At 38.0% G+C, this 26,786-nt stretch overlaps 1 protein-coding gene across 1 annotated transcript in view; it reads left to right on the top strand.

The window, feature by feature from the left end:
- LOC126278047 (protein-L-isoaspartate(D-aspartate) O-methyltransferase) overlaps positions 1–19,283 on the top strand; it is an 85,212-nt gene extending 65,929 nt beyond the window's left edge. Inside the window, exon 7 of the mRNA XM_049977834.1 lies at positions 19,039–19,283. Within this exon, the coding sequence (XP_049833791.1) occupies positions 19,039–19,135 (97 nt within the window). The 3' untranslated portion in view covers positions 19,136–19,283. The remainder of the gene's footprint in view (positions 1–19,038) is intronic.
- Positions 19,284–26,786: the final 7,503 nt, after the last annotated feature.

Genomic DNA, 26,786 nt, shown 5'->3' with positions numbered 1-26,786 from the left:
AGATCATGTAAATAAAACAGAAAGAAACTTCCACATGGGAAAAATATATTAAAAACAAAGATTCCAAGACTTACCAAGCGGGAAAGTGCCGGCAGACAGGCACAATGAACAAAACACACAAACACACACACAGAATTACTAGCTTTCGCAACCGATGGTTGCTTCTTCAGGAAAGAGGGAAGGAGAGGGAAAGACGAAAAGATGTGGGTTTTAAGGGAGAGAGTAAGGAGTCATTCCAATCCCCGGAGCGGAAAGACTTCCCTGAGGGGGAAAAAAGGACAGGTGTACACTCGCATATCCATCCGCACATACACAGACACAAGCAGACATATTTAAAGGCAAAGACTTACACACACACATATCCATCCGCACATACACAGACACAAGCAGACATATTTAAAGGCAAAGACTTACTCTTTGCCTTTAAATATGTCTGCTTGTGTCTGTGTATGTGCGGATGGATATCTGTGTGTGTGCGAGTGTACACCTGTCCTTTTTTCCCCCTCAGGGAAGTCTTTCCGCTCCCGGGATTGGAATGACTCCTTACCCTCTCCCTTAAAACCCACATCCTTTCGTCTTTCCCTCTGCTTCCCTCTTTCCTGAAGAAGCAACCATCGATTGTGAAAGCTAGTAATTCTGTGTGTGTGTGTTTGTGTGTTTTGTTCACTGTGCCTGTCTGCCGGCGCATTCCTGCTTGGTAAGTCTTGGAATCTTTGTTTTTAATATATTTCTACTAGATCATTTATATATATTGTAAACAGGAATGGTCTTATCACATTTCCCTCCAGATATTACCTTTTCATCTGTTGGTTTAGTTCTGTTAAGAGTGCCATGTTGAGTTCTATCTGCAATAAAGTCTTGAATCCAATCACAGATCTGCTCTGATACTCCATAAGCTCATATTTGTTTCATTAAATGGCAACGTGGGACGATGTCAAATGCCTTACTGAAATCAAGGAACATGGAATCAACCTGAGTGCTGTTGTCCACTGCGCTGTGAATGTCATGGAGGAAGAGGGTGAGCTGAGTTTCGCAGGATCTCTGTTTGTGAACTCCATGTTGATTTTTATAGAGGAGATATTCGTTTTCCAAAAACGTCATAATTCTTGAGCATGAAACATGTTTCATAATTCTACAACGGATTGACATCAACGATACAGGTCTATAATTGTGTGGATCTGTCTTACGGCCTTCCTTAAAAACGGGAATGATCTGCACTTTTTTCCAGTCATTAGGTACCTTCCATTGCTCAAGCGATCTACGATAAATGCAAGCCAATTTGCGAGCAGCAGGTTATATGGAATAATAATGGGTCTGACCAGAACACATATAGGTCACAGGAGCTGTGAGTGCTGGATATTGGTGCATTCCTCTATTCAAAATAATACGCCTGTGCACTGCATCTTAGATGATATCAACAGGTCTGTCAGTTGGTCTTGGAGCACAATGAATTTCCCCAATTCAGGTGTGATCGAGCACTTTCGCAATGACCAAGGGCCCCAGCTGTGAACTATGTAGGCCTGTTAGTCACCAAAGAGCCTGTGACAGTATCTTTTGCAGAGGCAAACCACAGTTGTGGGTTCCAAGAATTAAAAGGTGGCAGGTGTATTGCCACATGAGCTGCCTGGGTAGTGGAAGGCACGATGTGCGCAGTGGTGATACCATTTTGAGTGAGCTGGGCATTTTGGCTGAGGAATGGGTGCAATGCAGCCTCCGGCTCTGTTATTTTGGGTGAGTTGGGGAGATAAGGGTGCTGGCTGGGGCCGAGCTCGAAGGGAGGGGTTGGCCAGCTTCAGACTCATTTCCAGTTTGGCTTGTGATGCTAAATTTGTAAGATGTCTGCTCTGTGGCCTGGCACGGTTATTAGTGTGGAAACAGTTGTGTGTTTCACCTACTAATCTACTCCAAAAAAAATGTTATACAGGAATGGACAGAATTGAATGGTCCAGGATATACAGGGTGTTACAAAAAGGTACGGCCAAACTTTCAGAAAACATTCCTCACACACAAAGAAAGAAAATATGTTATGTGGACATGTGTCCGGAAACGCTTAATTTCCATGTTAGAGCTCATTTTATTACTTCTCTTCAAATCACATTAATCATGGAATGGAAACACACAGCAACAGAACGTACCAGCGTGACTTCAAACACTTTGTTACAGGAAATGTTCAAAAAGTCCTCCTTTAGCGAGGATACATCCATCCACCCTCCGTCGCCTGGAATCCCTGATGCGCTGATGCAGCCCTGGAGAATGGCATATTGTATCGCAGCCATCCACAATACGAGCACGAAGAGTCTCTACATTTGGTACCGGGATTGTATAGACAAGAGCTTTCAAATGCCCCCGTAAATAAAAGTCAAGAGGGTTGAGGTCAGGAGAGCGTGGAGGCCATGGAATTGGTCCGCTTCTACCAATCCATCGGTCACCGAATCTGTTGCTGGGAAGCGTACGAACACTTCGACTGAAATGTGCATGAGCTCCATCGTGCATGAACCACATGTTGTGTTGTACTTCTAAAGGCACATGTTCTAGCAGCACAGTTAGAGTATCCCATATGAAATCATGATAACGTGCTCCATTGAGTGTAGGTGGACGAAACTAAAATGAGCTCTAACATGGAAATTAAGCGTTTCCGGACACATGTCTACATAACATCTTTTCTTCGTTTGTGTATAAGGAATGTTTCCTGAAAGTTTGGCCGTACCTTTTCGTAACACCCTGTATATTACATTTAGAAACTTACTATGTATCACAAAAAAAATTTTGTCACTTAAAAGATATATAACTTGAAAATCCTATCAGTTTTGAAATCAACTCTTGTGTGTAACAGCTAAGTCTCACACTAAAATGAAAAATATTAATAATGCTTCAGACTACACATATTGGACAATGGTTTTTCACAATGTCTATAGTAACTGATTTCTGTTTTTTCAGCATCAATGTAGTTAATTGAGATTAACGCACAAATTACTAACAGTAGTTCACAGAAAAATATAGTTCAGGGGATTGTGTCCATCAAAACACTCAGTTATTAATTATTCCTAGTCCATAAATTTCAAATATCATCATTGTCCATTATGTTCACAGAAGTGCCTAGTTAGCACAGCAAGTGCACACATTTGTTAGCATGTTGCCTCTTTGCCAACTGTTACAAGATCTAGAATGCCATATGAGCCATCAGTTCAGTTCAGCAGACTCCAATAATCAAATGTTCCATGCACATAATATTTAGTCCCTGGTGAGAATTTTTCTGCATATATGAAATCACCAGAGCTCATTGTTTATCTACTGCCAGTTCTCGATAGGCAAATGCTCTATGCCGCAATGTTGCTATCAACTTACCCACTCATTATCTTCTGGCTCGAAACTAAATTAATCACTCAACAAGCTGTTAAATGTCTGATCTCACACATATGAACTTATTGTTACAATCATTAACAAAACTCAGGAGAGCATGTTCCATCGCACATGTTGCTAGGCTTCACCGCAGGAAGTGCCACTGAAAAGAAAGTCTGCTGCCCTATTGTGTTTTGAAAAAAACCCAATACTTGGCAAAGAGGCAAGTGCAAGATGCTTCTATACTACTGCTTGATGTTACATGTGTGGTTTGTGGTACTGTGTGTGCTGGTTGATATGTTGTCTGTTTGGTGAAGCCTGTCTCTCACAGCAGATAAGTGCCATGTGTGAAAATGGATCACCAGTGACAATTAGCCATACAAGTCATACAGAAATTCATCCTGGCATGGTGTCAGTTAACAAGTCAACATCGAGTTGTACAGTACTGTATTTCCCTCATTGGTCGCGAGTTTAAAATGATATCAGAGAAAAAGACAATAGCAGTGTCCCAGTATAAAAAGCTTAAGGCACTATGACCAGCAATTTGTTAGTCAACTGATACCATTTTCACGTCGGAAGAAGAGGGTGGAGGAAGTACTGGTGATAACGTTTACCCACTGGAATTTGTTAAAGCATATGCAAACATTCTATGGTGCTCAAGCATAGGTATTAATATTATGAGAAGGAGAGTTGCTAATCACCATATGGTGGAGCTGCTGAGTCACAAATAGGCACAACAAAAAGACTCTCACAATTATAACTTTTGGCCATTAGGGCCTTCATCAACAAGAACACACACACACACACACGCGTGCTCAAATGCAACTCACACGCATGACTGCAGTCTCAGGCAACTGAGATATTAATAATAGTGTGACTTCTGATGATGCAGTTACTGGTGTTAGTTCATCTACAGATAAATGAGATAGTGATGGTGGATTAGAAAAAGAAGCTGGTGGTCAATCTTGAAGACACCATGACATGAAGGGCCAAGAAAATATTGGTGTACTTGGAATGCCTCTTGGAAACTAGTTCAACCACAGTAATGCTGGTGAAATGCCTACCTGATCTTGCTGCACATTAAAAAAATATGAAGTTGGATCAAAAGAAACGTACTGATTACTTCAGTGCATAAAACTTTCTTTTCTTCAGTATCTGTTCACATGTAAATATAATGCATATTTTATGTATTTACATGAAAACAAATATAATGTGTTGTTTATGACATAATATTTTCCTGTATTTCTGGCTTATTGATAGTCCAGATAGGTGTACACAAAATTTTTATTTCAGTCTCTTTCTCCTTAAAATGGCTGTGTACTACACCAAAATGGGGTTTCATTACTTTTACTTTTTTAGTAATACTGAAAGTGAATAAAGCCAGCTGGTGATTTTGTGTGAGTTACACTCTTAGAGGGAGAAAAAAACTGCAAAGGAGTTTTGCAAATTGGTTACAGATTTATATGCACACAGGTATCAACAGAGAATGCAAAATTGTAAACGTTGGTGGCTGATTGGTGAATCTGTGATGCTGCAGTGCAATTTCACTGTGCAGCTGGCAATGATAGTAAACAGGACATGTCAGTATCAGGGCATAAAATCTTTGTGAATTTCATTCTATGTACTCAGCTGGACAGTAAGTATGCCACACAGACAGTCACATAAACAAGATATGCAGATGTCAGTGTTTGAGAGAGGATGTGTAACTGGGCTCTAAGAAGCCAGTTGGAGTAATCAGCAAGTCACTCAACATTTGAATAGGAGGAATGCTACTATTTGATAGTGTTGGCAGGAGTGGGTGACCCATGGTGAAACACAGTGTCAAGAAGGCAGTGGTTGACCTAGAGAGATGACCGAATGAGAGGATTGAGCAATCATTGAAGAGGCACTCAGAGCCCTGGATTCATCACTATCATTGAACTGACATGTATTTGGTACTTCAGTGACCACAAGGACCATTAATAGACAGCTTACAGAAAGGGGTCTGAGCTGATGACACCCCTTGCACTGTCTACCATTGACCTCTGTACACCAAGAATCCCATTTCTGTACAATGTGCACATTTGACATGGAGTTTCATTGACTGGAGTAGGGTTGTCTTCAGTAATGAGTCCCACTTTGTACGTAGACCCAATTACCAGTGAAGACATGTCTGAAGATCATGACAAGCCCCGGAGAGTGGTGGGATACAAATCTGACTGTCACCTGCCAAACGGCCTGACAATCAGACACAATAGTCCTGGGCACAATTTTATTTAATAGCAGGACCCATTTGGTTGTCATCTGCAGCACCTTTCCAGCATGGCGGATTAGTGATGGTATTCTACATCCTATTTTGTTGACTTCCATGTCAAGCCATCCTGGTCTTACATTTATGCAAGGTAAGGCCCGCTTGCACATAGCAAGAGTTTCTCCTGCTTCTCTTTGAGCATGCCAAACTCTATCCCAACCAGCAAGATTGCTGTATATACTGCCAAATAACATTGCTTGTGGTACTTTTTAAAATTATTCATGCCTTTGTTATTGGGAAGGTGCACTAGGGTAACTAATTATTACATTTTGTATCAGTGCTGTGTACCACATTGTTATAATGAGACTAATTTCCCACATGTACATCTACATCTACATCTACATGGATACTCTGCAGATCACATTTAAGTGCCTGGCAGAGGGTTCATTGAACCACCATCACAATTCTCTATTATTAAAATCTCATGCAGTGTGCAGAAAGAATGAATACCTATATCTTTCCATATGAGCTCTGATTTCCCTTATTTTATCATGGTGATCATTTCTCCCTATGTAGGTCAGCATCATCAAAATATTTTTGCATTTGGAGCAGAAAGTTGTTGATTGGAATTTCTACAATGAAAAATGATGTCCATCCCAAATCCTGCATCATTCCAGTTACACCTTCTCCCCAATTCACAATAATACAAAATGTGCTGCTCTTCTTTGAACTTTTTCAATGTACTCTGTCAGTCCTATCTGATAAGGAACCCGCACTGTGCAGCAGTATTCTAAAAGAGGATGGACAAATGTAGTGTAGGCAGTCTCCTTAGTAGATCTATTACATTTTTGCAGTGTCCTGCCAATAAAATGCAGCCTTTGGTCAGCCGTCCCCACAACATTTTCTACGTGTTCCTTCCAATTTCTATATGTTTTGTTGAATTTACGGCCTCTAGATTTGAATGATTTATCATGTAACTGAAGTTTAATGGATTCCTTTTAGCACTCATGTGGATGACCTCAAACTTTTCGTTATTTAGGGTCAATTGCCAATTTTTGCACCATACAGATATCTTTTGCAAATCATTTTGAAATTTGTCTTGATCTTCTGATGACTTTACTAGTTGATATACAACAGCGGCATCTGCAAACATCCTAAGACCGCTGCTCAGATTGTCTTCCAAATCGTTTATTTAGATAAGGAATTGTAAAGGGCCTATAATACTACCTTGGGGAACATCAGACATCTCTTCTGTTGTACTGGATGACTTTCTGTCAGTTGTTATGTCCTGTGACTTCTCTGACAGGAAATCACAAATCTAGTCACATAACGGAGATGATATTCCATAAGCATGCAATTTCACTACAAGCTGCTTGTATGGCACAGTGTCAAAAGCCTTCCAGAAATCCAGAAATGCGGAATCAATTTGAAATTGCTTGTCAATAGCACTCAACACTTCATGTGATTAAAGGGCTAGTTGTGTTTCACAAGAATGATGTTTTCTAAGTCAATCCCTGTGTGTCAATAGAACATTTTCTTCAAGGTAATTCATAATGTTTGAACACAATATATGTTCCAAAATCATGCTGTATATCAACATTAATGACATGGGCCTGTAATTTATTGAATTACTCCTAGTACTTTTCTTGAATATTGGTGTGACCTGTGCAGCTTTCCAGTCTTTGTGTATGGGTCTTTCATTGAGTGAACTGTTGTATATGATTGTTAAGTATGGAGCTATTGCATCAGCATACTCTGAAAGGAACCTAAGTGGTATACGGTCTGGACCAGGTGACTTGCTTTTATTAAGTGATTTAAGTTGCTTCACTACTCCAAGGATATCTACTTCTATGTTACTCATATTGGCAGCTGTTCTTGATACAAATTCTGGAATATTTTACTTCATCTTCTTTTGTGAAGGCATTTGAGATGGTTGTGTTCAGTAACTCTGTCTTCGGTAACATCTCCATTGCTGTCATGCAGGGAAGTCATTGATTGTGTCTTGCCACTAACATACTTCACATACGACCAGAATCTCTTTGGATTTTCTGCCAGGTTTCAAGACAAAGTTTCATTGTGGAAACTTTGATAAGCATTTCACATTGAAGTCTGCACTAAATTTCGAGCTTCTATAAAAGATTGCCAATCTTGGATATTTGCATCTGTTTAGATTTGGCATGTTCCTTTTGTTGTTTCTATAACAGTGCTCTGACCCATTTTGTGTACCAAGGAGGATCAGCTTCGTCATTTGTTAATTTATTTGGTATAAATCTCTCAACTGCTGTTAATATTATTTCTTTGAATTCAAGCCACATCTAGTCTACACTTATATTCTTAATTTGGAAGGAGTGGAGATTGTCTTTCAGGAAGGCATAAAGAGAATTTTTATCTGCTTTTTTGAATAGGTATGTTTTTCTTTTATTTGTGGAGGATTTGGGGGTTACAATATTCAATCTTGCTTGTGTCATGTAATATTTTGTGTAATGTAATATCTTGTATAGACATCTTTTATTAACCTGACATGTTCCACATCATTACAAAGTATCGTATTCATGATCTATGGGACAGGTACTAATCTAATCTAATCTATCACGACCCTGTGTTCACTAATCCCTGTAACAATTTTGATGCTCATTATTAACTCAGGATTAGTTGTTGCTAAGAGGTTAAGTGTGTTTTCACAACTGTTTACTATTCGCAGGGCTCATGAACTAACTACTTGAAATAATTTTCACAGAATGCATTTAGCACAATTTTGGATGATGTTTTACGGGTACCTCCAGAATAAACATGTATTTTCACCTACATAATGTTGTTGTTGTGATCTTCAGTCCAGAGACTGGTTTGATGCAGCTCTCCATGCTATTCTATCCTGTGCAAGCTTCTTCATCTCCGAGTAACTACTGCAAACCTACGTCCTTCTCAATCTGCTTAGTGTATTCATCTCTTGCTCTCCCTCTACAATTTTTACCCTCCATGCTGCCCTTTAAAACTAAATTAGTGATCCCTTGATGCCTCAGAACATATTCTACCTACTGATTCCTTCTTCTGGTGAAGTTGTGCCATAAATTCCTGCTCTCTCTAATTCTATTCAGTACCTCCTCATCTACCCATCTAATCTTCAGCATTCTTCTGTTGCACTATATTTCAAAAGCTTATATTCTCTGCTTGTCTAAACTATTTATGGTACATGTTTCACTTCCATACACAGCTACAATCCATACAAATACTTCCAGAAAAGATTTCCTTACATTTAAATCTATACTGGATGTTAACAAATTTCTCTTCTTCAGAAATGCTTTCCCTACCATTGCCAGTATATATTTTAAACCCTCTCTACTTTGACCATCATCAGTCATTTTGCTTCCCAAACAGCAAAACTCCTTTACTACTTTAAGTGTCTCATTTCCTAATCTAATTCCCTCAGCATCACCTTATTTAATTCAACTACATTCCATTATTCTCATTTTGCTTTTGTTGATATTCACCTTATATCTTCCTCTCAAGACACTGTCCATTCTGTTCAACTGCTCTTCCAGGTCTTTTGCTGTTTTGACAGAATTACAATGTCAATGGCAAACCTCAAAGTTTTTATTTCTTCTCCATGGTTTTTAATTTTTACTCCAGATTTTTCTTTTGTTTCCTTTACTGCTAGCTGAATATACAGATTGAATAACATTGGGGTGAGGCTAAAACCCTGTCTCATGCCCTTCTCAACCACTTCTTCCCTTTCATGCTCCTCAATTCTTATAACTGCCATCTGGTTCTTTTACAAATTGTAAATAGCCTTTTGCTCCCTGTATTTTACTCCTGTCACCTTCAGCATTTTAAAGAGAGTATTCCCGTCAACATTGCCAAAAGATTTCTCCAAGTCTACAAATGCTAGAAATTTAGATTAGTCTTTCCTTAATCTATCTTCTAAGATAAGTCATAGGGTCAGTATTGCCTCACGTGTTACAACATTTCTATGGAATCAAAACTGAACTTACCCAAGTTTGGCTTCTACCACTTTTTTTTTATTCACCTGTAAAGAATTCTTGTTACTATTTTGCAGCCATGACTTATTAAACTGGTAGTTCAGTAATTTTCACACCTGTCAACCCCTACTTTCTTTGGGATTGGAATTATTCTATTCTTCTTGAAGTCTGAGTGTTTTTCACCTGTCTCATACATCTTGCTCACCAGATGGTAGAGTTTTGTGTTGGCTGGCTCTCCCAACATTATCAGTAGTTCTAATGGAATGTTGTCTACTCCCAAAGTCTTGTTTCAACTTAGGTCTTTTAGTGCTTGTCAAACTCTTCATGCAGTTTCATATCTCCCTTTTCATCTTCATCTACATCCTCTTCCATTTTCATAATATTGTCCTCAAGAACATTGCACTTGTATAGACACTCTATATACTCCTTCCACCTTTCTACTTTCCCTTCTTTGCTCAGAACTGGTTTTACATCTGAGCTCTTGATATTCATACAAGTGGTTCTCTTTTCTCAAAAGGTCTCTTTAAATTTCCTGTAGGCAATATCTATCCTACCCCTAGTGATATATGCCTCTACATCCTTACTTTTGTCCTCTAGCCATCCCTGATTAGCCACTTTGCACTTCTTGTCAATCTCATTTTTGAGACGTTTGTATTCCTTTTTGCCTGCTTCATTTACTGCATTTTTCACCAACATATTTAGGGCAAATTAAAGTCACCACCAACTATAATTGTATGAGTCGGGTAGATGTTTGAAATCAAACTGAAGTTTTCCTTGAATTTTTCAGCAATTGTACCATCTGAATTGGGAGGTCAGTAAAAGAATCCAAATATTATTTTATTTTGGTTGCCAATAATGACCTCTGACCATACTAATTCACAGGAACTATCTACTTCAATTATGGGACAAGATAAACTATTTCTATCAGTAACAAACACGCCACCGACAACTGTGTTTAGCCTATGCCTTTGGAACACCGTTAGGTTCTTTGCAAAAATTTCAGCTGAGCTTATCTGTGGCTTCAACCAGCTTTCAGTGCCTATAACAATTTGAGCATCAGTGTTTTCTATCAGCACTTGGAGCTCTGATACATTCCCAACACAACTACAACAATTTACAACTGTTATACTGATGGTTCCTGTGTCTACGTTCTTCTTATATTTGGCCTGTGCCCTTTGTGACTGAATCCCTTTTTGTGTTTTCCCGAGACCCTCTAACCTAAAAAAACTGTCCAGTCCATGTCACACTGCCCTTGCTACCCAACCACACTGTGGCACAAGTCAAGGAATGTGCGGCCTACACAGTCACACAGAATCATCTGAGCCTCTGATTCAGACCCTCCACTCAGCTCTGTACCAGCAAGCAAGACTGACAGCCTTTACCACTTCTTTTAGCCACTCAAAACGAGTGAGAATCTCTTCCAATCCAAAGTGGCACACTTCATTTGTACCAACTTGAGCCACCACCTGCAGTTGGCTGCACCCTATGCTCTTTGTGGCATCTGAAAGGACCCATTCCACATCTGGAATGATTCCACCCTGTATGCACACAAAGTGCACATTGGCTTTCTTCCCCTTCTTGGTAGCCATGTCTCTAATGGGCCCCATAATCCACCTAATGTTGGAGCTCCTAACTATCAATAATCCCACCCTCTGTGATTGCCTGGATCTTGCACACTGAGACAGTTCCTTTGAAACGGGACAGTCAATGGCATCTGGCTGAGCAACAGTTTCAACCACAGACAGCACCTGGAACCTGTTTGTAAGTCTGACCATGGAAGGCTTTTGCCACCTGCTATGCCCCCAGATGACCCCCCACTTGACCACAGGTGAGGAGTCAATCTCAGTGTGAGCGGTAACTGGGCTTACCACTGGTGAAGACTGACTGGAGGACTTGGACATTCTAGATGTGAGAGTGAAGTGTCACCAACTTGGCTCTCATCTTCTCACAATCACAGTACCTATCCATACAAAAGACCATGGAAAACTAAACTACCCAGGTAAACGGACTATCACCACATGCTGAGGATCTCTGCAGACACTGACACAAATGCAGGAACTGTATCAAATAAATTAGATTAATGCGCAGAGATTTAAAAAGCTAACTACAAAAGCACTCAGATGAAACTAAATAATTCACCTTTGTTTAGGAGCTTGTAATATGTCACAAAATCAGTTTACTTTCCAACGCAAACAAATACATGAGAATTGTGGCTATAAGATATTGATTTAACACACAGAAACTCAAGAAACTGTACTATCAAAGCACACAGATGAAATTATACAATTTGCTCCTGGTTAGGAACTCATAAAACTCACAAAATTGGTTACTTCTCTGTTGATACATCTGTCTGAGCAAGCTGCTGCTGCCTCACTAGTTGACTAATGCCAACAAGCAGTCACTAGCTTTCAAAACAAACAAACAAATGACTATCAACTCATGCTATGTAACTCTACTGTAGACCTTGATGAAAACACAGGAACTTAAGAATTTTAGCTTCTTACTTGACACATAATAATATAACTGGCAAAAACAGTCTCTCTTGTTAAAACTCTTTGTGGACAGTTCCCTGTCTCCCTATCTTGGATTTACACATTGTTTCCTTTGTTTGAGGTGGACTGGGGAGTTAGAATGCCTTCCTCAGTTTATTTCATCTCAGATCTTTTTTTTTTTTTTTACAATGTGTAACAGAAATGAATTATTTACAGAAGAATGGAAAAACTGATAGAAGATGACCTTGGGGAATAACAGTTTGGGTTCTGAAGAAATGTAGGAACACAGAAGGCGACACTGACCCTATGACTTAGATTAGAGGATAGGTTAAAGGAAGGCAAACCAACATTTGTAGTGTTTGTATACTTAGAGAAAACCTTTGACAATGTTGGCTGGAATACCCTCTTTGTAATTCTTAATGTAGCATGATAAAATACAGGGAGCAATAGGTTATGTGCAGCTTGTACAGAAATCAGATCGTACTTATAAGAGATGGAGGATACGAGCAGAAAGCACCAGTTGAGAAGATTGTGACACAGGCATGGTAGTGAAGTTAATGGAAAGATACTGCTGTCAGAAAGCCTACTTTTATTGCAACTGAATGTGATGACTGCATTTAGTGTCTGATGCAGTATGCACTCTGCATATTCATTCATTCCACTGTTTGCGTTAGAAAAGATAACATGTAGCTGTTTCCTTTTGTAGTGGATTGTACTCTGCTGCAAAAAGACAGAATGCTGAGATGCTGAGATTGTCCACCAACCTTGTGTCTCACAAAGACATCCTTGTACCTGTGCAGATGTACCACTTAGGTCTCAAGTTCGCTGTTTTTGAGGTGAGGCTGTAAGAAACTTACTATCAAGTTGGTTAAGGCTCTGTACATTATTAAACGAGTATCCAAAGTTAACTGGGATGCCAATGGCTTTTTATTTTATTTATAACACATGGAACAGATAAAACCATAAACTACCAACAATAATTACCAACACACACCTACAAAGTCACATACATTGTAGTTCATGTATGTAACACTAGTAATCATGGTATACTAAATACATTGTTGAATTACATTCACAAATCAGTCTGTAGGTTCTGTACTCTGCTTTTATCTGCATTGCTCACAGATCAGTGCTTATTTAAGATAATTATCTATGGCACGTAACTCAGGTCTTAATCATGCAGTTCTTCTGTACTGATCTGCTCCTATCAGACTGCCATATCAGACTGCTCATACTTGACTGATTTAGCATGAATTACTTTACTCAGTGATGATTGTTGGTGGAAGTTGACGATGAAGAGCTTCACCTGAACATCATTATTCTAATTATACTGAAAATTGTTTCATCTGAAGCAAGTGGATGACAGCTTACTAGTGAGGGCTGATAGCATGATAGGAAATTAAATCTGTGTTATACTTTTAAAATATTAATAAATGAAACTTTAAGATGCAGCACACTGGCTCCTGTTGTGAAACAGTTTCTCACAGAGTAGGTACCCACTGTACCATCTGTTGTCTGCAGCTCACTGCAGTTTTTAAAGCAGACATCAGCTAATGCAGTCTCATATAAAATATGAAGTGAAACTTGGGGTAGGATACTATGGCTCCTAAAATTAGGAATGTCACACACCCCCTGCATTGTGAGATTTCCAAATCTGGAATATTCTCACAAACAACGGACAATTTTGAAAAATGTTGTGCTTACAGAACTATGAACAAAACTGAAAAAAAAACAAGGACCTCTCAGTAGCAGTTTTACCACATTGAGGTTCTGTTTCTATCAGGAACCCAATATTAATTTGCACAGTTCTTGAGTTCAACAAACAATATTAGGAAATACTAACCAAATATTTAATTAGTATACAGTAGAGATTTTATCACAACTGAAGAAAATCATTTAGTGATCATTTCATTAAGTCTATTTCTGCAACTCAACACACTAGTTTTAAACAGAAAAATAACCTTCAGCACCATAATACATCAGTAACTAGTTTATTTAGACTACAAAATCTTAACACTAAGATTTTATTTAACATTTTCCTGATGGAATTTGCATGAGTAGTCCTATGATCACACTGATAAATTTAATTGTAACACATGTATTTGTTATGTGTAATCTTTTTTTATCTGCACAGATGTGTAATCTATCACACTTTCGTAAATTAATATCATTGACATACATTCTCTTCCTATAAAACACTAAACTTAAACAATTTATAAGGACTTTCCACATATTTCTTTGATGTAATTTTTTCAACAAACAAGCACTTTTCATAGACTTGAAGATGAAGGAAACCTAGAAGTACCAGCACAAGATCAGAAGAAATGCCTCCCACAGATGAGAGTATTAAAATCCGAAAGCATTCACAACAAAGTGCCAGAGTTTGAGTACTCCCAAAAAGCAGTGAAGTTGATGAAACACTTGGTGCAGAAACCTGGTTGAAACCCAAAATAGATAGCAGTGAGACTTTTTGGGAACATTTAAGTTTATATCAAAAGGATAGGCAGATGGGAAATTGAAGTGGTGTATTTGTTGCAGCAGACCAGAAACTCAAATCCACTGAGGTAGACATTGAAGCTGCTTGTGAGATTGTATGGGCAAGATTCAGCATTAGGGTTGGGCTTAAAATGATAATTGGATCCATCTATAAATCCCCAGACTCATCATCTGATTCTGATGTAACTGAAAACTTCAGAGAAAACCTCAGTTCACCTGTATGCAAGTTCCCCAACCATACTTTGTCAGTGGAGACTTTAATCATCCAAAAATGAATAGGGAATAGGGAAAATTACAGTTTTGTTAGTGGTGCGTATGATAAAAACATCATGTGAAACGTTACTAAACGCCTTCCCTCTAAACTATACAGAAGTAACTGTTAGGAACCCCACTCATGACGGAAATATGTTGGATCTAATGACAACAAGTAGACCTGACCTCTTTGGGATGTCTACATCATAAATGGTATCAGTGACCATGACACAAGTGTGACAATGATGATTACCAAAATACAAAGGACAAGTAAAACATGCAGGAAGATATATATGTTCAGTAAACTAGACAAACAATCAGTAGTGCCATATCTCAATGAGGGATTTGAAACTTTCACTACAGCTCAGGAGCATGTAGCTCTGACTCAAGTTTAAAAGAATAGTTTACCATAAACTGGAGATATATGTGTCCAGTTGAACAGTTCATAATCAGAGGTAATATCCATGGTACACAGTCATTGTAAAGAGACTTCTAAAGAAGTAGAGACTACTGCATAATAAGTGTAAAACAACGTGTAGGGTTGTAGATAGAGAGATGCTGAATGAAGTGCATTTCTCTGTGAAGAGAACAATGTGTGATGACTTCAGTGACTATCATAGCATGATATTGTCAAGTGAGCTTTCACAGAACTAAAAAAAATTCTGGTCATGTGTAAAGGCTGTTAGTGGCACCAATGTTGGTGTTCAGTCCCTAGTGAATGACACAGGAACTGAAATTGAATGTAGCAAAGCAAAATCTGAAATGCTTTACTCTGTTTTCAGATGTTCCTTTACAAAGGGAATCACAGGAGAATTGCACCAATTTAATTCTCATACCACTGAAAAGGTGAATGAAATAAGTGCTAGTGTTAGTGATGTTGAGAAACAGCTGATATCATTAAAACCAAACAGAGCTCCAGGGCCCAATGGAGTACCTGTCAGATTCTATATTGAATTTGCAGCTGAGTTAGCCCCTTTTCTAACTATAATTTATTGTAGATCCCTCGAACAAAAAATTGTGCCCAATTCTCAGAAAAAGGCACAAATTACATCTGTCTACAAGAAAAGTAGAAAACTACCATGCAATATCCTTGACATTTCTGAGCTCAAACAAAATGAAGTATCTTGAACAGAATGACCTCCTCAATGCCAACCAGCTTGGATTTCAAAAACATCAACCGTGTGAAACCCAACTGGCACTTTTCTCACATTACATACTGAAAGCTTTGGATCAAGACAGTCAGATAGATGCTGTATTTCTTGATTTCCCAAAGGCATTTGACTCAGTACCACACCTATGCCTATTGTCAAAAGTATGTATGATCACAAGGGGTTCAAGAGAAATTTGTGACTGGACTGAGTACTTTTTGGTAGCGAGAATGCAGCATATTATCTTGGATGGAGAGTTTGTCAGCTGTAGACGTAACTTCAGATGTACCCCAGGTAAGGGTATTGGGACTCTTGCTGCTCATGCTGTAAATGAATACCTTACCAACAATATTATTAGTAACATCATTATTTTTATGAATGAGGTAGTTATCTATAATCTGAAAGAAGCTGCATAAATGTTCAGTCAGATCCTGATGGGATTTCAAAGTGTTGCAGAAATGGAATCCTGCTGTAAATGTATAGAAATGTAAAATTGTGCACTTCACAAAATGTAAAAAATGTAGTATCCTACGACTATAATATCAATGAGTCACTATTGGAATTGGCCAACTGATACAAATACCTGGGTGTAACACTTTGTACGGATATGAAATGGAATGATCACATAGTTCAGTCATAGGTAAAGCAAGTGCTATACTTTGGTTTATTGGTAGAATACTAAGGAAGTGCAATCAATCTGCGAAGGACATTGCTTACAAATCACTCATATGACCAGCTATAGAATGCTGCTCAAGTGTGTGGGACCCATGCCAGAAAGGACTAACATGTAATATTGAATGTATACAGAGAAGGGCAGCACAAATAGCCACCGTTTGTTTAATCCATGGAAGAATGTCAGTGAGATACTGGACGAACTAAACTGGAAGATGCTTGAAGGTAAATGCAAACTTTCCCAAGACACTGTATTAACAAAGTTTCAAGAACCAGCTTTAAATGATTATTCTAGGAATATACTAGAATGTATCACACACATTGGGATTATGAAGATAACTACATGCACAGAGACATTCAAGCAATCATTCTTTCCACCCTCCATATGTGTGTGGAATGGGAATAAACCCAAATAACTGGTACAATGGGACGTACCCTTTGCCATGCACCTAATTGTGGTTGGCAGAGTACAGATGTAGACATAGAAGGATTCCCTTAATTCAAACAACTACTGGAGTCTGGTGTGCCATCTGTAGCATGATCTTGCATTGTGTGACATCAGTTTGTCCCATGCTGCAGCCAGAGTGATTATTCTGGTTCTCTTTCACCTCCAACATCAGCATACAGGACTCTTAAACATGTACAAGCAAGAAATGAAAAATAGCATTGGTTAGTAACTTAATTTACATAGCTGAAGCCAGAACTAAAATATATCACAATAAATCCTAACAACACTCTTTGCTCTTTAACATTTACATTAATATGTAATGTTATCCATATAATCTCTTTAAATTATTTAGTTCAAAAGTACAGTCTGAATTCATAGTGTTTAGTGGTTTATGATACTTGTGGATTTAAAGCATGTGGCTTCATCTGAGATTGTCACTGTGACAGCAAGCAGCTGACACTAATGGCCCACACCTCTTATGAGTCATGTGGGTCCACTGGTCTACCTTCACATTGCCTGTGTGTTAAATTCATCTTATAACTGCCACCATATGGCTTGCCTTACATTACACCATGTCACTTGCCTGCTCCAGTCATTTCATACATTAATATTTGTACCATGTTACATAAACCTTATAAAATGTCACATTCAGGTATGTGTTTGTTTTACACAGTTTCTTACACATAATATGTGTATATTTTGCTTGGACAACAGCAGTTTGCCTTATGAATTGCATAGACAGACACAAGTGTTTCAGTTTTGGTTTGAGAGAACACTGTGGCCTGTAGTTCAAATAATTTCTGACAATATGCTTTCATTTGACAGTTAGATGTTCGCTTCTGTTGCTGTAGTGTTACCTGTGATCTCTTATCATTCTCAGAAACCTATTAACTATCTGTGATGCAGAAAGAGTTGCAACAAAAATGTATGTTTGTTTAGTCAGTGAGTAGTTGTGGGCTCTGCCCATTCTCAAACCAACCTAAGTTTTTGTGAATCATGTGCGTTAATGTGTATATGTAGATCAGCGTCTCAAAATAATTGTCCTCTCTATGTTAGTCTCTCAATTAGAATAAGATGTTTTATTGTGAAAAGTGTGGGGCATCTCATGAGGTTATGCAGATATTCTGCCACCGTCTTAATCGTTTGTGTAAGGTAAACATGAGTTTTGTTAAGTGCACTACACTCTTGTATATTCATTGCATATTGTGTCATTATTCTCAGTATTTTGTATTTACAGGTTCTTGTCTCATTTGCATCCTTTGTATTGCCAATACTGTATCTCACACTTATCAGATGTATGTATCTGCTCCCTAACATTTCATTAATCTGTGGTGGAAACCACATTGCCCCATACCTCAATCTCCATTAATCAGTTGGTTGACCTACAAGCAACCTTCAATAATATGCAAAATCACAAATATCTGTGGCTGACTAATCTGTTGCCTGAAATAATCTCTACAAACATAGCTCATTTTGGCCAACTAACCTGTTGCCTTGTAAATTGTGCTAGTACACCATAAACCTCATTGGCAAGACCCTCCCTTGCCTATAAGCTTCAGCAATTAGTTGCCATTTTCAGATGTGATTAGTTCACTAACAGCTACATTACAATATGACAATTTCTTCATGTACTCATGTAAAATATGTCAGTTGATTACACATTATGTCATCACATATTAAAAGAGATAATTCATTGACATATTTTATGACTTCATGATGTTCAGAGTGCACACCTGGAATTGTTATATAGCATGACAAAACTGCTAGGGTATTAATTGTATCTGAAAATGGCAATCAGATGCCAAAACCAGTAATATGAACTGTGTGGTTATTAAGTGATCTTGATGTGATAAGTTATTATATAATGATTTAAAAGGTCACATACATCCTTTTTGCAATATGTCACTTTTTTCTCTTTTTTCTTTTTCTGCCATCTCAAGATGGTAAAATACCAGTTTAAAAATCTTGTTCTCTTTTCTATTAGGTATGAACCATCTACCAGGAATGTGAAAGTTGAACTGGGCAGAGCCACTGGTCAGAAAAGTCAACAGCTGAAGAACACTGGACAAAAAATTCTTTAAACAAGATGGCTGGATGTTGTTTAACTGACAGTCTGTCATCATTATGGTAGAGTTATTGAGTGTATACAGATCAATATATGACCCTATGAACTTCTGTTTGTACAAAATTTTGCAAGAATATATTTGATTTGTTCTTTGGAATAAGTATTAATCATATAATGATTTCACATTTATATGGAGCCACAGTCATACAAAACTATCTGAAAAATATAAGCGCCATTTGAATGTACAACAGGTTTTATTTCACAATCTAGATTTCAGCCTTAGGCCATTAACAAGTGTTGCAACTGCAACAGATTAAAGCACAACAAAAGTACAAATATCAAACAAATTACCAGAAAAATAGCAGGGCAAACAGTTAAATCAATGTATGGGCTGTCTGCCCTGCTATTTTTCTGATGCGTTGTCTGATACTCGTACTTTTATTATGTGTTGATCTGTTGCAGTTGTGACACTTGATAATGGCCTAGGGTCAAAATCTAGATTGTGAAACAAGAGCTGTTGTACAGTCAAATGATGGTTATATCTTTCAGAAAGTCTTAACAATATATTCATATAATTGAGAACTTTATATGTTCTGAGAGGAGATTTTCCTTACAACAACCTGTGGGTTAGCAGATTGGTGCAAAACAGAATTATCATTCAAAAATAAGAAGCGTGTGATAATAACAATTTACCCACTAAATAGGAGAAACAGTAAGCTAATGAACTGTGAGAAAAAACTGCTGGCCATATTCCTCTTCAGGGGGTAATGTATGGTACTGCCTACATACAGGTATAAAAGTGTGTCTTGGCAATAGTACACTTCTTAGCTTTTGGACCTGGTAGTTCCTCTGTGAGGGAGGAGAAAAGTATAGGTTGGGGAAAATTAACAAGGGAGGAGAGATCGTTCAGACCTCAGGATGAGAGAGACCTACCTGTAAGGTAGGGCAGGGTTTAAAGATGAAATGTTGAGGTCTCAGAGAGAGTAGGTCAGAGATGGTACATTGGTGGTGGTCAGAGATAGTAGGTCTCTGACTCAGACATCTCTATCTGCCATGCCCTCTCCTTTGATCTTTGTCTTCCTTCACCATCACTACAGGCAGGTCTCTCTCATCCTGAGATCTGAGTGATCTCTGCTTCCTTTTTAAACCTTCCCCAAGCTATTCTTCTAGCTTCACTGGTGAAAGAACTATTAGGTCCAAAGGTAGGTAGTGTGTCTCCCTTACTTATATGTGTGTTTCTTGGCAGTTGTACACTTTCCACCTCCTGTTTATGAATGCTGGCTAGCAGTTCTGTCTCGTACTGTATTAGTTTTCTTGACTGAATTTTCCTCTGAAACTGTAGTTCAAGAAGACAAGGAGGACCAAATAACCAGTCAGCATCTCAGATTGTAAAATATGCATTACTATAGATCTACATGGTAACCTGGAATAATAATTCAAATACTCTTTCCCAATTACGCTGTAACAGTAATTCCTGGCAGCATTTTTTTTTAACAAATCAGGCTTCAGTGGTGATTAACTTTACTGTTATTCAGCAAAGATCATGGCGCTCTTCTCACTAGAATCATGAAAGTAAAGGATGTCCCATAAAGAATGTAGCTTTTGCGTACATAATAATCTATAAATTTATTGATGAAATTAAGTAAGTTACATACTATTTCAGTGTATGCAATGTGTGATTATGAATGAAGTACAGTATTAGTGAAATACTCTGCACAATTCTGTAGATATACTCTTAATCTTTTGATGAAATTTTCCACAACTTTACAGCATACTTGCACCTCTAGTTCTGAAATTACATGCTGAATCAAAGCTTTGTGCTCTGGAAATGATTGTGCTTTGTTGGTGTATATGTAAGATTTCAAATACCCCCACTGATAGAAATAACATGGTATCAAATCACAAGATCTAGCTGGCCAATTCATCTCACCTTTGTGAGAAATCATGGTTGGGAAACCTTTTTTGTAACAGCTCCATTGTTGCAACTGCCGTTTGAGAAGTTGTGCCATCCTGTTGAAACCAAACCCCTTCATCATTCACACAAACAAGTTTCAGATGAAAAAAAAAAGAAAAAATAATACCTCTCTTAACTTACTGGCGTGCCATTCACTGTCCACTGATAATGCCTTTCCAGCAGTATCTTCCAAGAACTGAAACTCAGTTATGCCCTCAGCTCAAATACCACACTATACAGGCACTTGTGGATGTAATGGTTTCTATATGACTACTCAAGGGTTTTCTGTGGCCTGAAGTCCTGCAATTTTGTTTGTTCATGAAGCTGTTGAACAGAAAGTCAGAAAGTACATTTCATCAGAGAAAATAATTCCTCGATGAAATTATTGTCCCCTCTTATTTCGCCCTGCACCCAATATCCTAATGCTTTTTGCTTTTTGTGATCATTGGCTTCATTTTTTGTGTCAGTTGGATTTTGTAGGCTCTAAGGTACAGATATTGTTTAAGAATTCATTAAATGCTTGTTCTGGGAATATCCAGTTGTGATGAAAATTGGCAAATAGACTATACCAGACTTATAGCAACATTATCACTCAACACAGTGATATTTTCCACAGAATGACTAATACGAGGGTGCCCTGAGGCTATAATGTCCATAACTGAGCCAGTTTTCTATAATTTAGCGATCAGTGTCATCATAGTCCACTTTTTTGGTGCATTACATTGACCAAAAATTCCATGGAGCTTGCAAGCTATCTTCACAGAACATTCATTGTGTTTGTCATAAGTTTTCACTATGACAACATGCTATTCCATCATGAAGTCCCTGTTACTAATCACAAAGAAAAAAAGATAAAAGTCGTGCAATGTTGATTGCTGCAAACTTAAAGCAAAAAGTAAAGCTGTCATCAGCCTGAAGCTAGATGTTGTAACGCTGCTTCCTTTGGATGAAAAATGAAGAATATAAAAATAGTACCCCAAAGCCCAAAAGTCCTAAAAATCAAGTTCCAAATTTCATAAATGAAAAAAAAAAAAAAAATAAAAATAAAAATAAAAAAAAATAAAATAAAAAAACAAAGTCCCTTTTGGAATAACATTGCTTGAATAGTAGCATGTAGATAGAAAAGAAATTCAGTGCCAAGTAGCTTAGCGTTATGAAGAAGAAAGAAAGAAGAAAGACAGAATCTCATTAGTTTCAAAATAAAATCATAGTAGATTGCAAAGTACCATAATTAGAAATCATGGAGTAGGATGAACGATCTCAAAGAATACTCCTTGAGAATCGTGTCTAATACCTAAGAAAGTGCCATGTGTTGTTACTATGTTACAAGAGTTTGCCAGAGTAAGTCATACCTCAATGTGTGCTCATATACTTGGGTACAACGAGATTGTTTTTTGAACGCTAAAGATTTGCGATCTACTACGACACACTGAACTTGTAAGAAGTAAATCAGTAACTTCAAATAGGATATCACTTAGAATCCAGATATTGAATGATTCAAAATTGCCTTAAATTGAATATTTTCAATGAAAGACTGGATATTACCCAAAGTTAGGAACTATTAATGATGGACCGATATAGAGACCAAACTTTGAAACCAAATTGTGAGAATGGAATTAACTTTTGTAAAATCAGTTCATGGACTCTGGAACTTGCATAATATCTTGGACTGAAGTATACGTCATTAATTCCACCCAGATAGCAAAAGCTTCTTCCTTATGGCAGTGTTAGGATGTAAAAATAATGCAATAAACCAGCATTCGGTGTTATTACTGCATTAACAACTTACTTCAATCCATTCAATATTGTGCATTCAGTGAATAATTATCTGTGCGATGACATTGATTGTTGAAGGACCACAATGTGTGTAAGCACTCTTTTGCCGCATTAACAAATTATTGCTTTGTTACAAACTATTAGGCTCAAGTAAACTGAAAAACTTTAGTGAAGATATTGGTGTTGTTTATGTACTGAAGCTATGATTAATACCAGAATAGGAACTGATATATCCCTACGTGTAGCTGTTTAAATACGCTGGAGAGCACATAATTGCTTGACCTGATCGAGACAGATAATACGCACTCGGTGTGATTTCAGCGCAACCCAAATAAAGTTTTTATATAACGTCAGTATATACAGCTCTACCACTAGTTAGCCAGACTGCGACATTATATTGTGAACGCTGCAGTGCTTTACTAGGCCCAGTCCTGTTGGTGACGGTATGCCGTTGCCTTCCTCTGATATTTCGGCTGACTTATGCAGCCTCTTACAGGGTTACCTGTAGTTTAACGTGTATTCTGAACTATGGTGTAACTCGTCAATTTTCACATCAGCATTGCCAGAGATGAAAGAAGTGGTAAGTGACTTATAAAAATCCAAGGACTGAATGGGAATTGAACTAATATCTTTTGGTTTGTACACTAGCACTTTGCCATTGAGCCACTGATGCCAAATAACTGGAATGGATATGGTGGGCATTTCAATACTTGTTTCTTTAAGGACATCCTTCAGTTATAGGCCTTGTAGAGATCTAAGCAACAAGTGGTATGAACTCTCTGATCAGTTTTGGTTAACCTGTATTAGAGTTTATGTAAGACACGGTTTGGGCTGTTTACACCTTGCAATTTTGGCTAACACAAGGCCACCTGTGTTGACAGGTGCTTTTTTTTGGTTATCATCTACCTGCTGCTCAGCCAGTCAAAGTTTTATAACTCCTCCCAGATTCTGCCCCCCTCGCCCCCACTTCCCCAAGGCCCACATTTATAGAATAGTAAATCTCAAAGTTTTTTGGTTTGCTTGCCTCCAATGACTTTCTTCAGTTCGTTAAATTTTATATATTTTGAAAATAACTTTATTATCAAAAACATTCAGTTGCACCACTGTAGATCTTTGTAAAGATGAGAAAAAGATTGAATAGTCAATGAAATGATAACATTCTACGAGTCAGGGCATGGAACGTCAAAAGTTTGATAATGGTAGGGAAACCAGAAAATCTGAAAATGGGTATGCAAAGGCTCAATCTAGATAAAGTGGGGGTCAGTGAAGTGAAGTGGAAAGAAGACTAGGATTTCTGGTTATATGACTATAGAGTAATATCAACAGGAGCAGAAAATGGTATAACGGGAGTATGGTTCAATATGAATAGGAAGGTAAGGCAGAGAGTGTGTTACTGTGAACAATTCAGTGATAGGATTGTTCTTATCTGAATTGACAACAAACCAACACTGACAACAATAGTTCAGGTATGCCGATGTCACAAGCTGAAGATGAAGAGACAGAGAAAGTGTATGAGGATATTGAAAGGGTAATACAGTATGTAAAGGGAAATGAAAATCTAATAGTCATGGGGAACTGGAATGCAGTTGTAGGGGAAGGAGTAGAAGAACAGGTTACAGAATATGGGCTTTGGTCAAGGAATGAGATAGGAGAAAGATTAATTGAGTTCTGTAATAAACTAAAGCTAGTAATAGCGAATACTCTGTCCAAGAATCCCAAGAGGAGGAGGTATACTTGGAAAAGGCCAGGTGATATGGAAAGAATTCAATTAAATTACATCATGGTCAGACAGAGATTCTGAAATCAGATACTGGATTGTAAGGCATACCCAAGAGCAGATATAGACTCAGATCACAATATAGTAGTGATGAAGAGTAGGCTGAAGTTCAAGACATTAGTCAGGAAGAATCAATACACTAAGAAGTGGGATACGGAAGTTATAAGGAATGACGAGATATGTTTGAAGTTCTCTAACGCTATAGATACAGCAATAAGGAATAGTGCAGTAGGCACTACAGTTAAAGAAGAATGGATATCCCTAAAAAGAGCGATAACAGAAGTTGCGAAGGAAAACATAGGTACAAAGAAGCTAACTGTGAAGAAACCATGGGTAACAGAAGAAATACTTCACTTGACCGATGAAAGGAGGAAGTAGAAAAATGTTCTGGGAGACCCAGGAATATAGAAATACAAGTCACTCGGGAACAAAATAAATATGAAGAAATGTGAAGAAATCAAAAAAGAAATGTTTGTCGGTAGGACTGACTCAGCATACAGGAAAGTCAAAACAAACTTTGGTGACATTAAAAGCAAGGGTGATAACATTAAGAGTGCAATGGGAATTCCACTGTTAAATGCAGATGAGAGAGCAGATAGGTGTAAAGAATACATTGGAAGCCTCTATGGTGGTGGGGGAGGGGGCGGGGGGGGGGGGGGGGGGGGAGATTTGTCTGATGTGATAGAAGAAGAAACAGGAGTCAATTTAGAAGAGATAGGGCACCTGATATTAGAATCAGAATCTACAAGAGCTTTGGAGGACTTAACATCAAATAAGGCAGAAGGGATAGATAAAATTCCATCAGAATTTCTAAAATCGTTGGGGGAAGTGGTAACAAAATGACTATTCATGTTGATGTGTAGAATGAATGAGTCTGGCGACATACCATCTGACTTTTAGGAAAACATCATCTACACAATTCCGAAGATGGCAAGAGCTGACAACTGCGAGGATTATCGCACAGTCAGCTTAACAGCTCATGCATCCAAGTTACTGACAAAAATAATATACAGAAGAATGGAAAAGAAAATTGAGGATGTGCCAGATGACAATCAGTTTGGCTTTAGGAAAGGTAAAGGCATGAGAGAGGCAATTCTGACACGGTTAATAATTGAAGCAAGACTAAAGAAAAATCAAGACATGTTCATAGGATTTGTCGACCTGGAAAAAGTGTTCAACAGTGTAATATGTTTGAAATTATGAGAAAAATAGGGGTAAGCTATAGGAAGAGATGGGTCATATACAATATGTACAACAGCCAGGAGGGAATAATAAGGGTGGATGACCAAGAACAAAGTGCTCATATTAAAAAGTGTGTAAGGCAAGGATGTAGTCTGTTGCCCCTACTGTTCAATCTGTACATCGAGGAAGGAATGGTGGAAATAACCAAAAAGTTCAGGAGTGGAATTAAAATTCAAGGTGAAAGGATATCAATGAGATGATTTGTTGATGACATTGCTATCCCGAGTGAAAGTGAAGAAGAATTACATGATCTGCTGAATGGAATGAACAGTCTACATCTACATCTACATCTGTATGGATACTCTGCAAATCACATTTGAGTGCCTCGAAGAGGGTTCATCGAACGATCTTCACAAGTCTTTATTATTCCAATCTCGTATTGCACACACAAAGAACAAACACCTATATCTTTCAGTACAATCTCTGATTTCCCTTATTTTATCGTGGTGATCATTTCCCCATATGTAGGTTGCTGTCAACAAAATATTTTCGCATTCAGAGGAGAAAGTTGATGATTGGAATTTCGTGAGAAGATTCTGTTGCTAAGAGAAATGCCTTTCTTTTGATAATGTCCAGCCCAAATCCTGTATCATTTCAGTGACACTCTCTCCCATATTTCACGATAATACAAAACATGCTGCCCTTCTTTGGGTACAGAGAATGGATTGAGAGTAAACTGAAGAAAGATGAAGGTAATGAGAAGTAGCAGAAATGAGAACAGTAGAATCAGGATCGATGGTTGTGAATTAGATGAAGTTAAGGAATTCTGCTACCTAGGCAGTAAAATAATGAGTGATGGATGGAGCAAGGAGGACATCAAAAGCAGACTAAGAGAAGTCTACTAATATCATATATCAGCCTTAATTTGAGGAAGAAATTTCTGAGAATATACGTCTGGAGTACAGCATTTTATAGTAG

This window comes from Schistocerca gregaria, chromosome 6, assembly GCF_023897955.1.
Source record: "Schistocerca gregaria isolate iqSchGreg1 chromosome 6, iqSchGreg1.2, whole genome shotgun sequence".
Lineage (NCBI taxonomy): Eukaryota > Metazoa > Arthropoda > Insecta > Orthoptera > Acrididae > Schistocerca > Schistocerca gregaria.
Note: the sequence above shows the minus strand (reverse complement) of the source record. Positions and strands in the feature narration are given on the sequence as shown.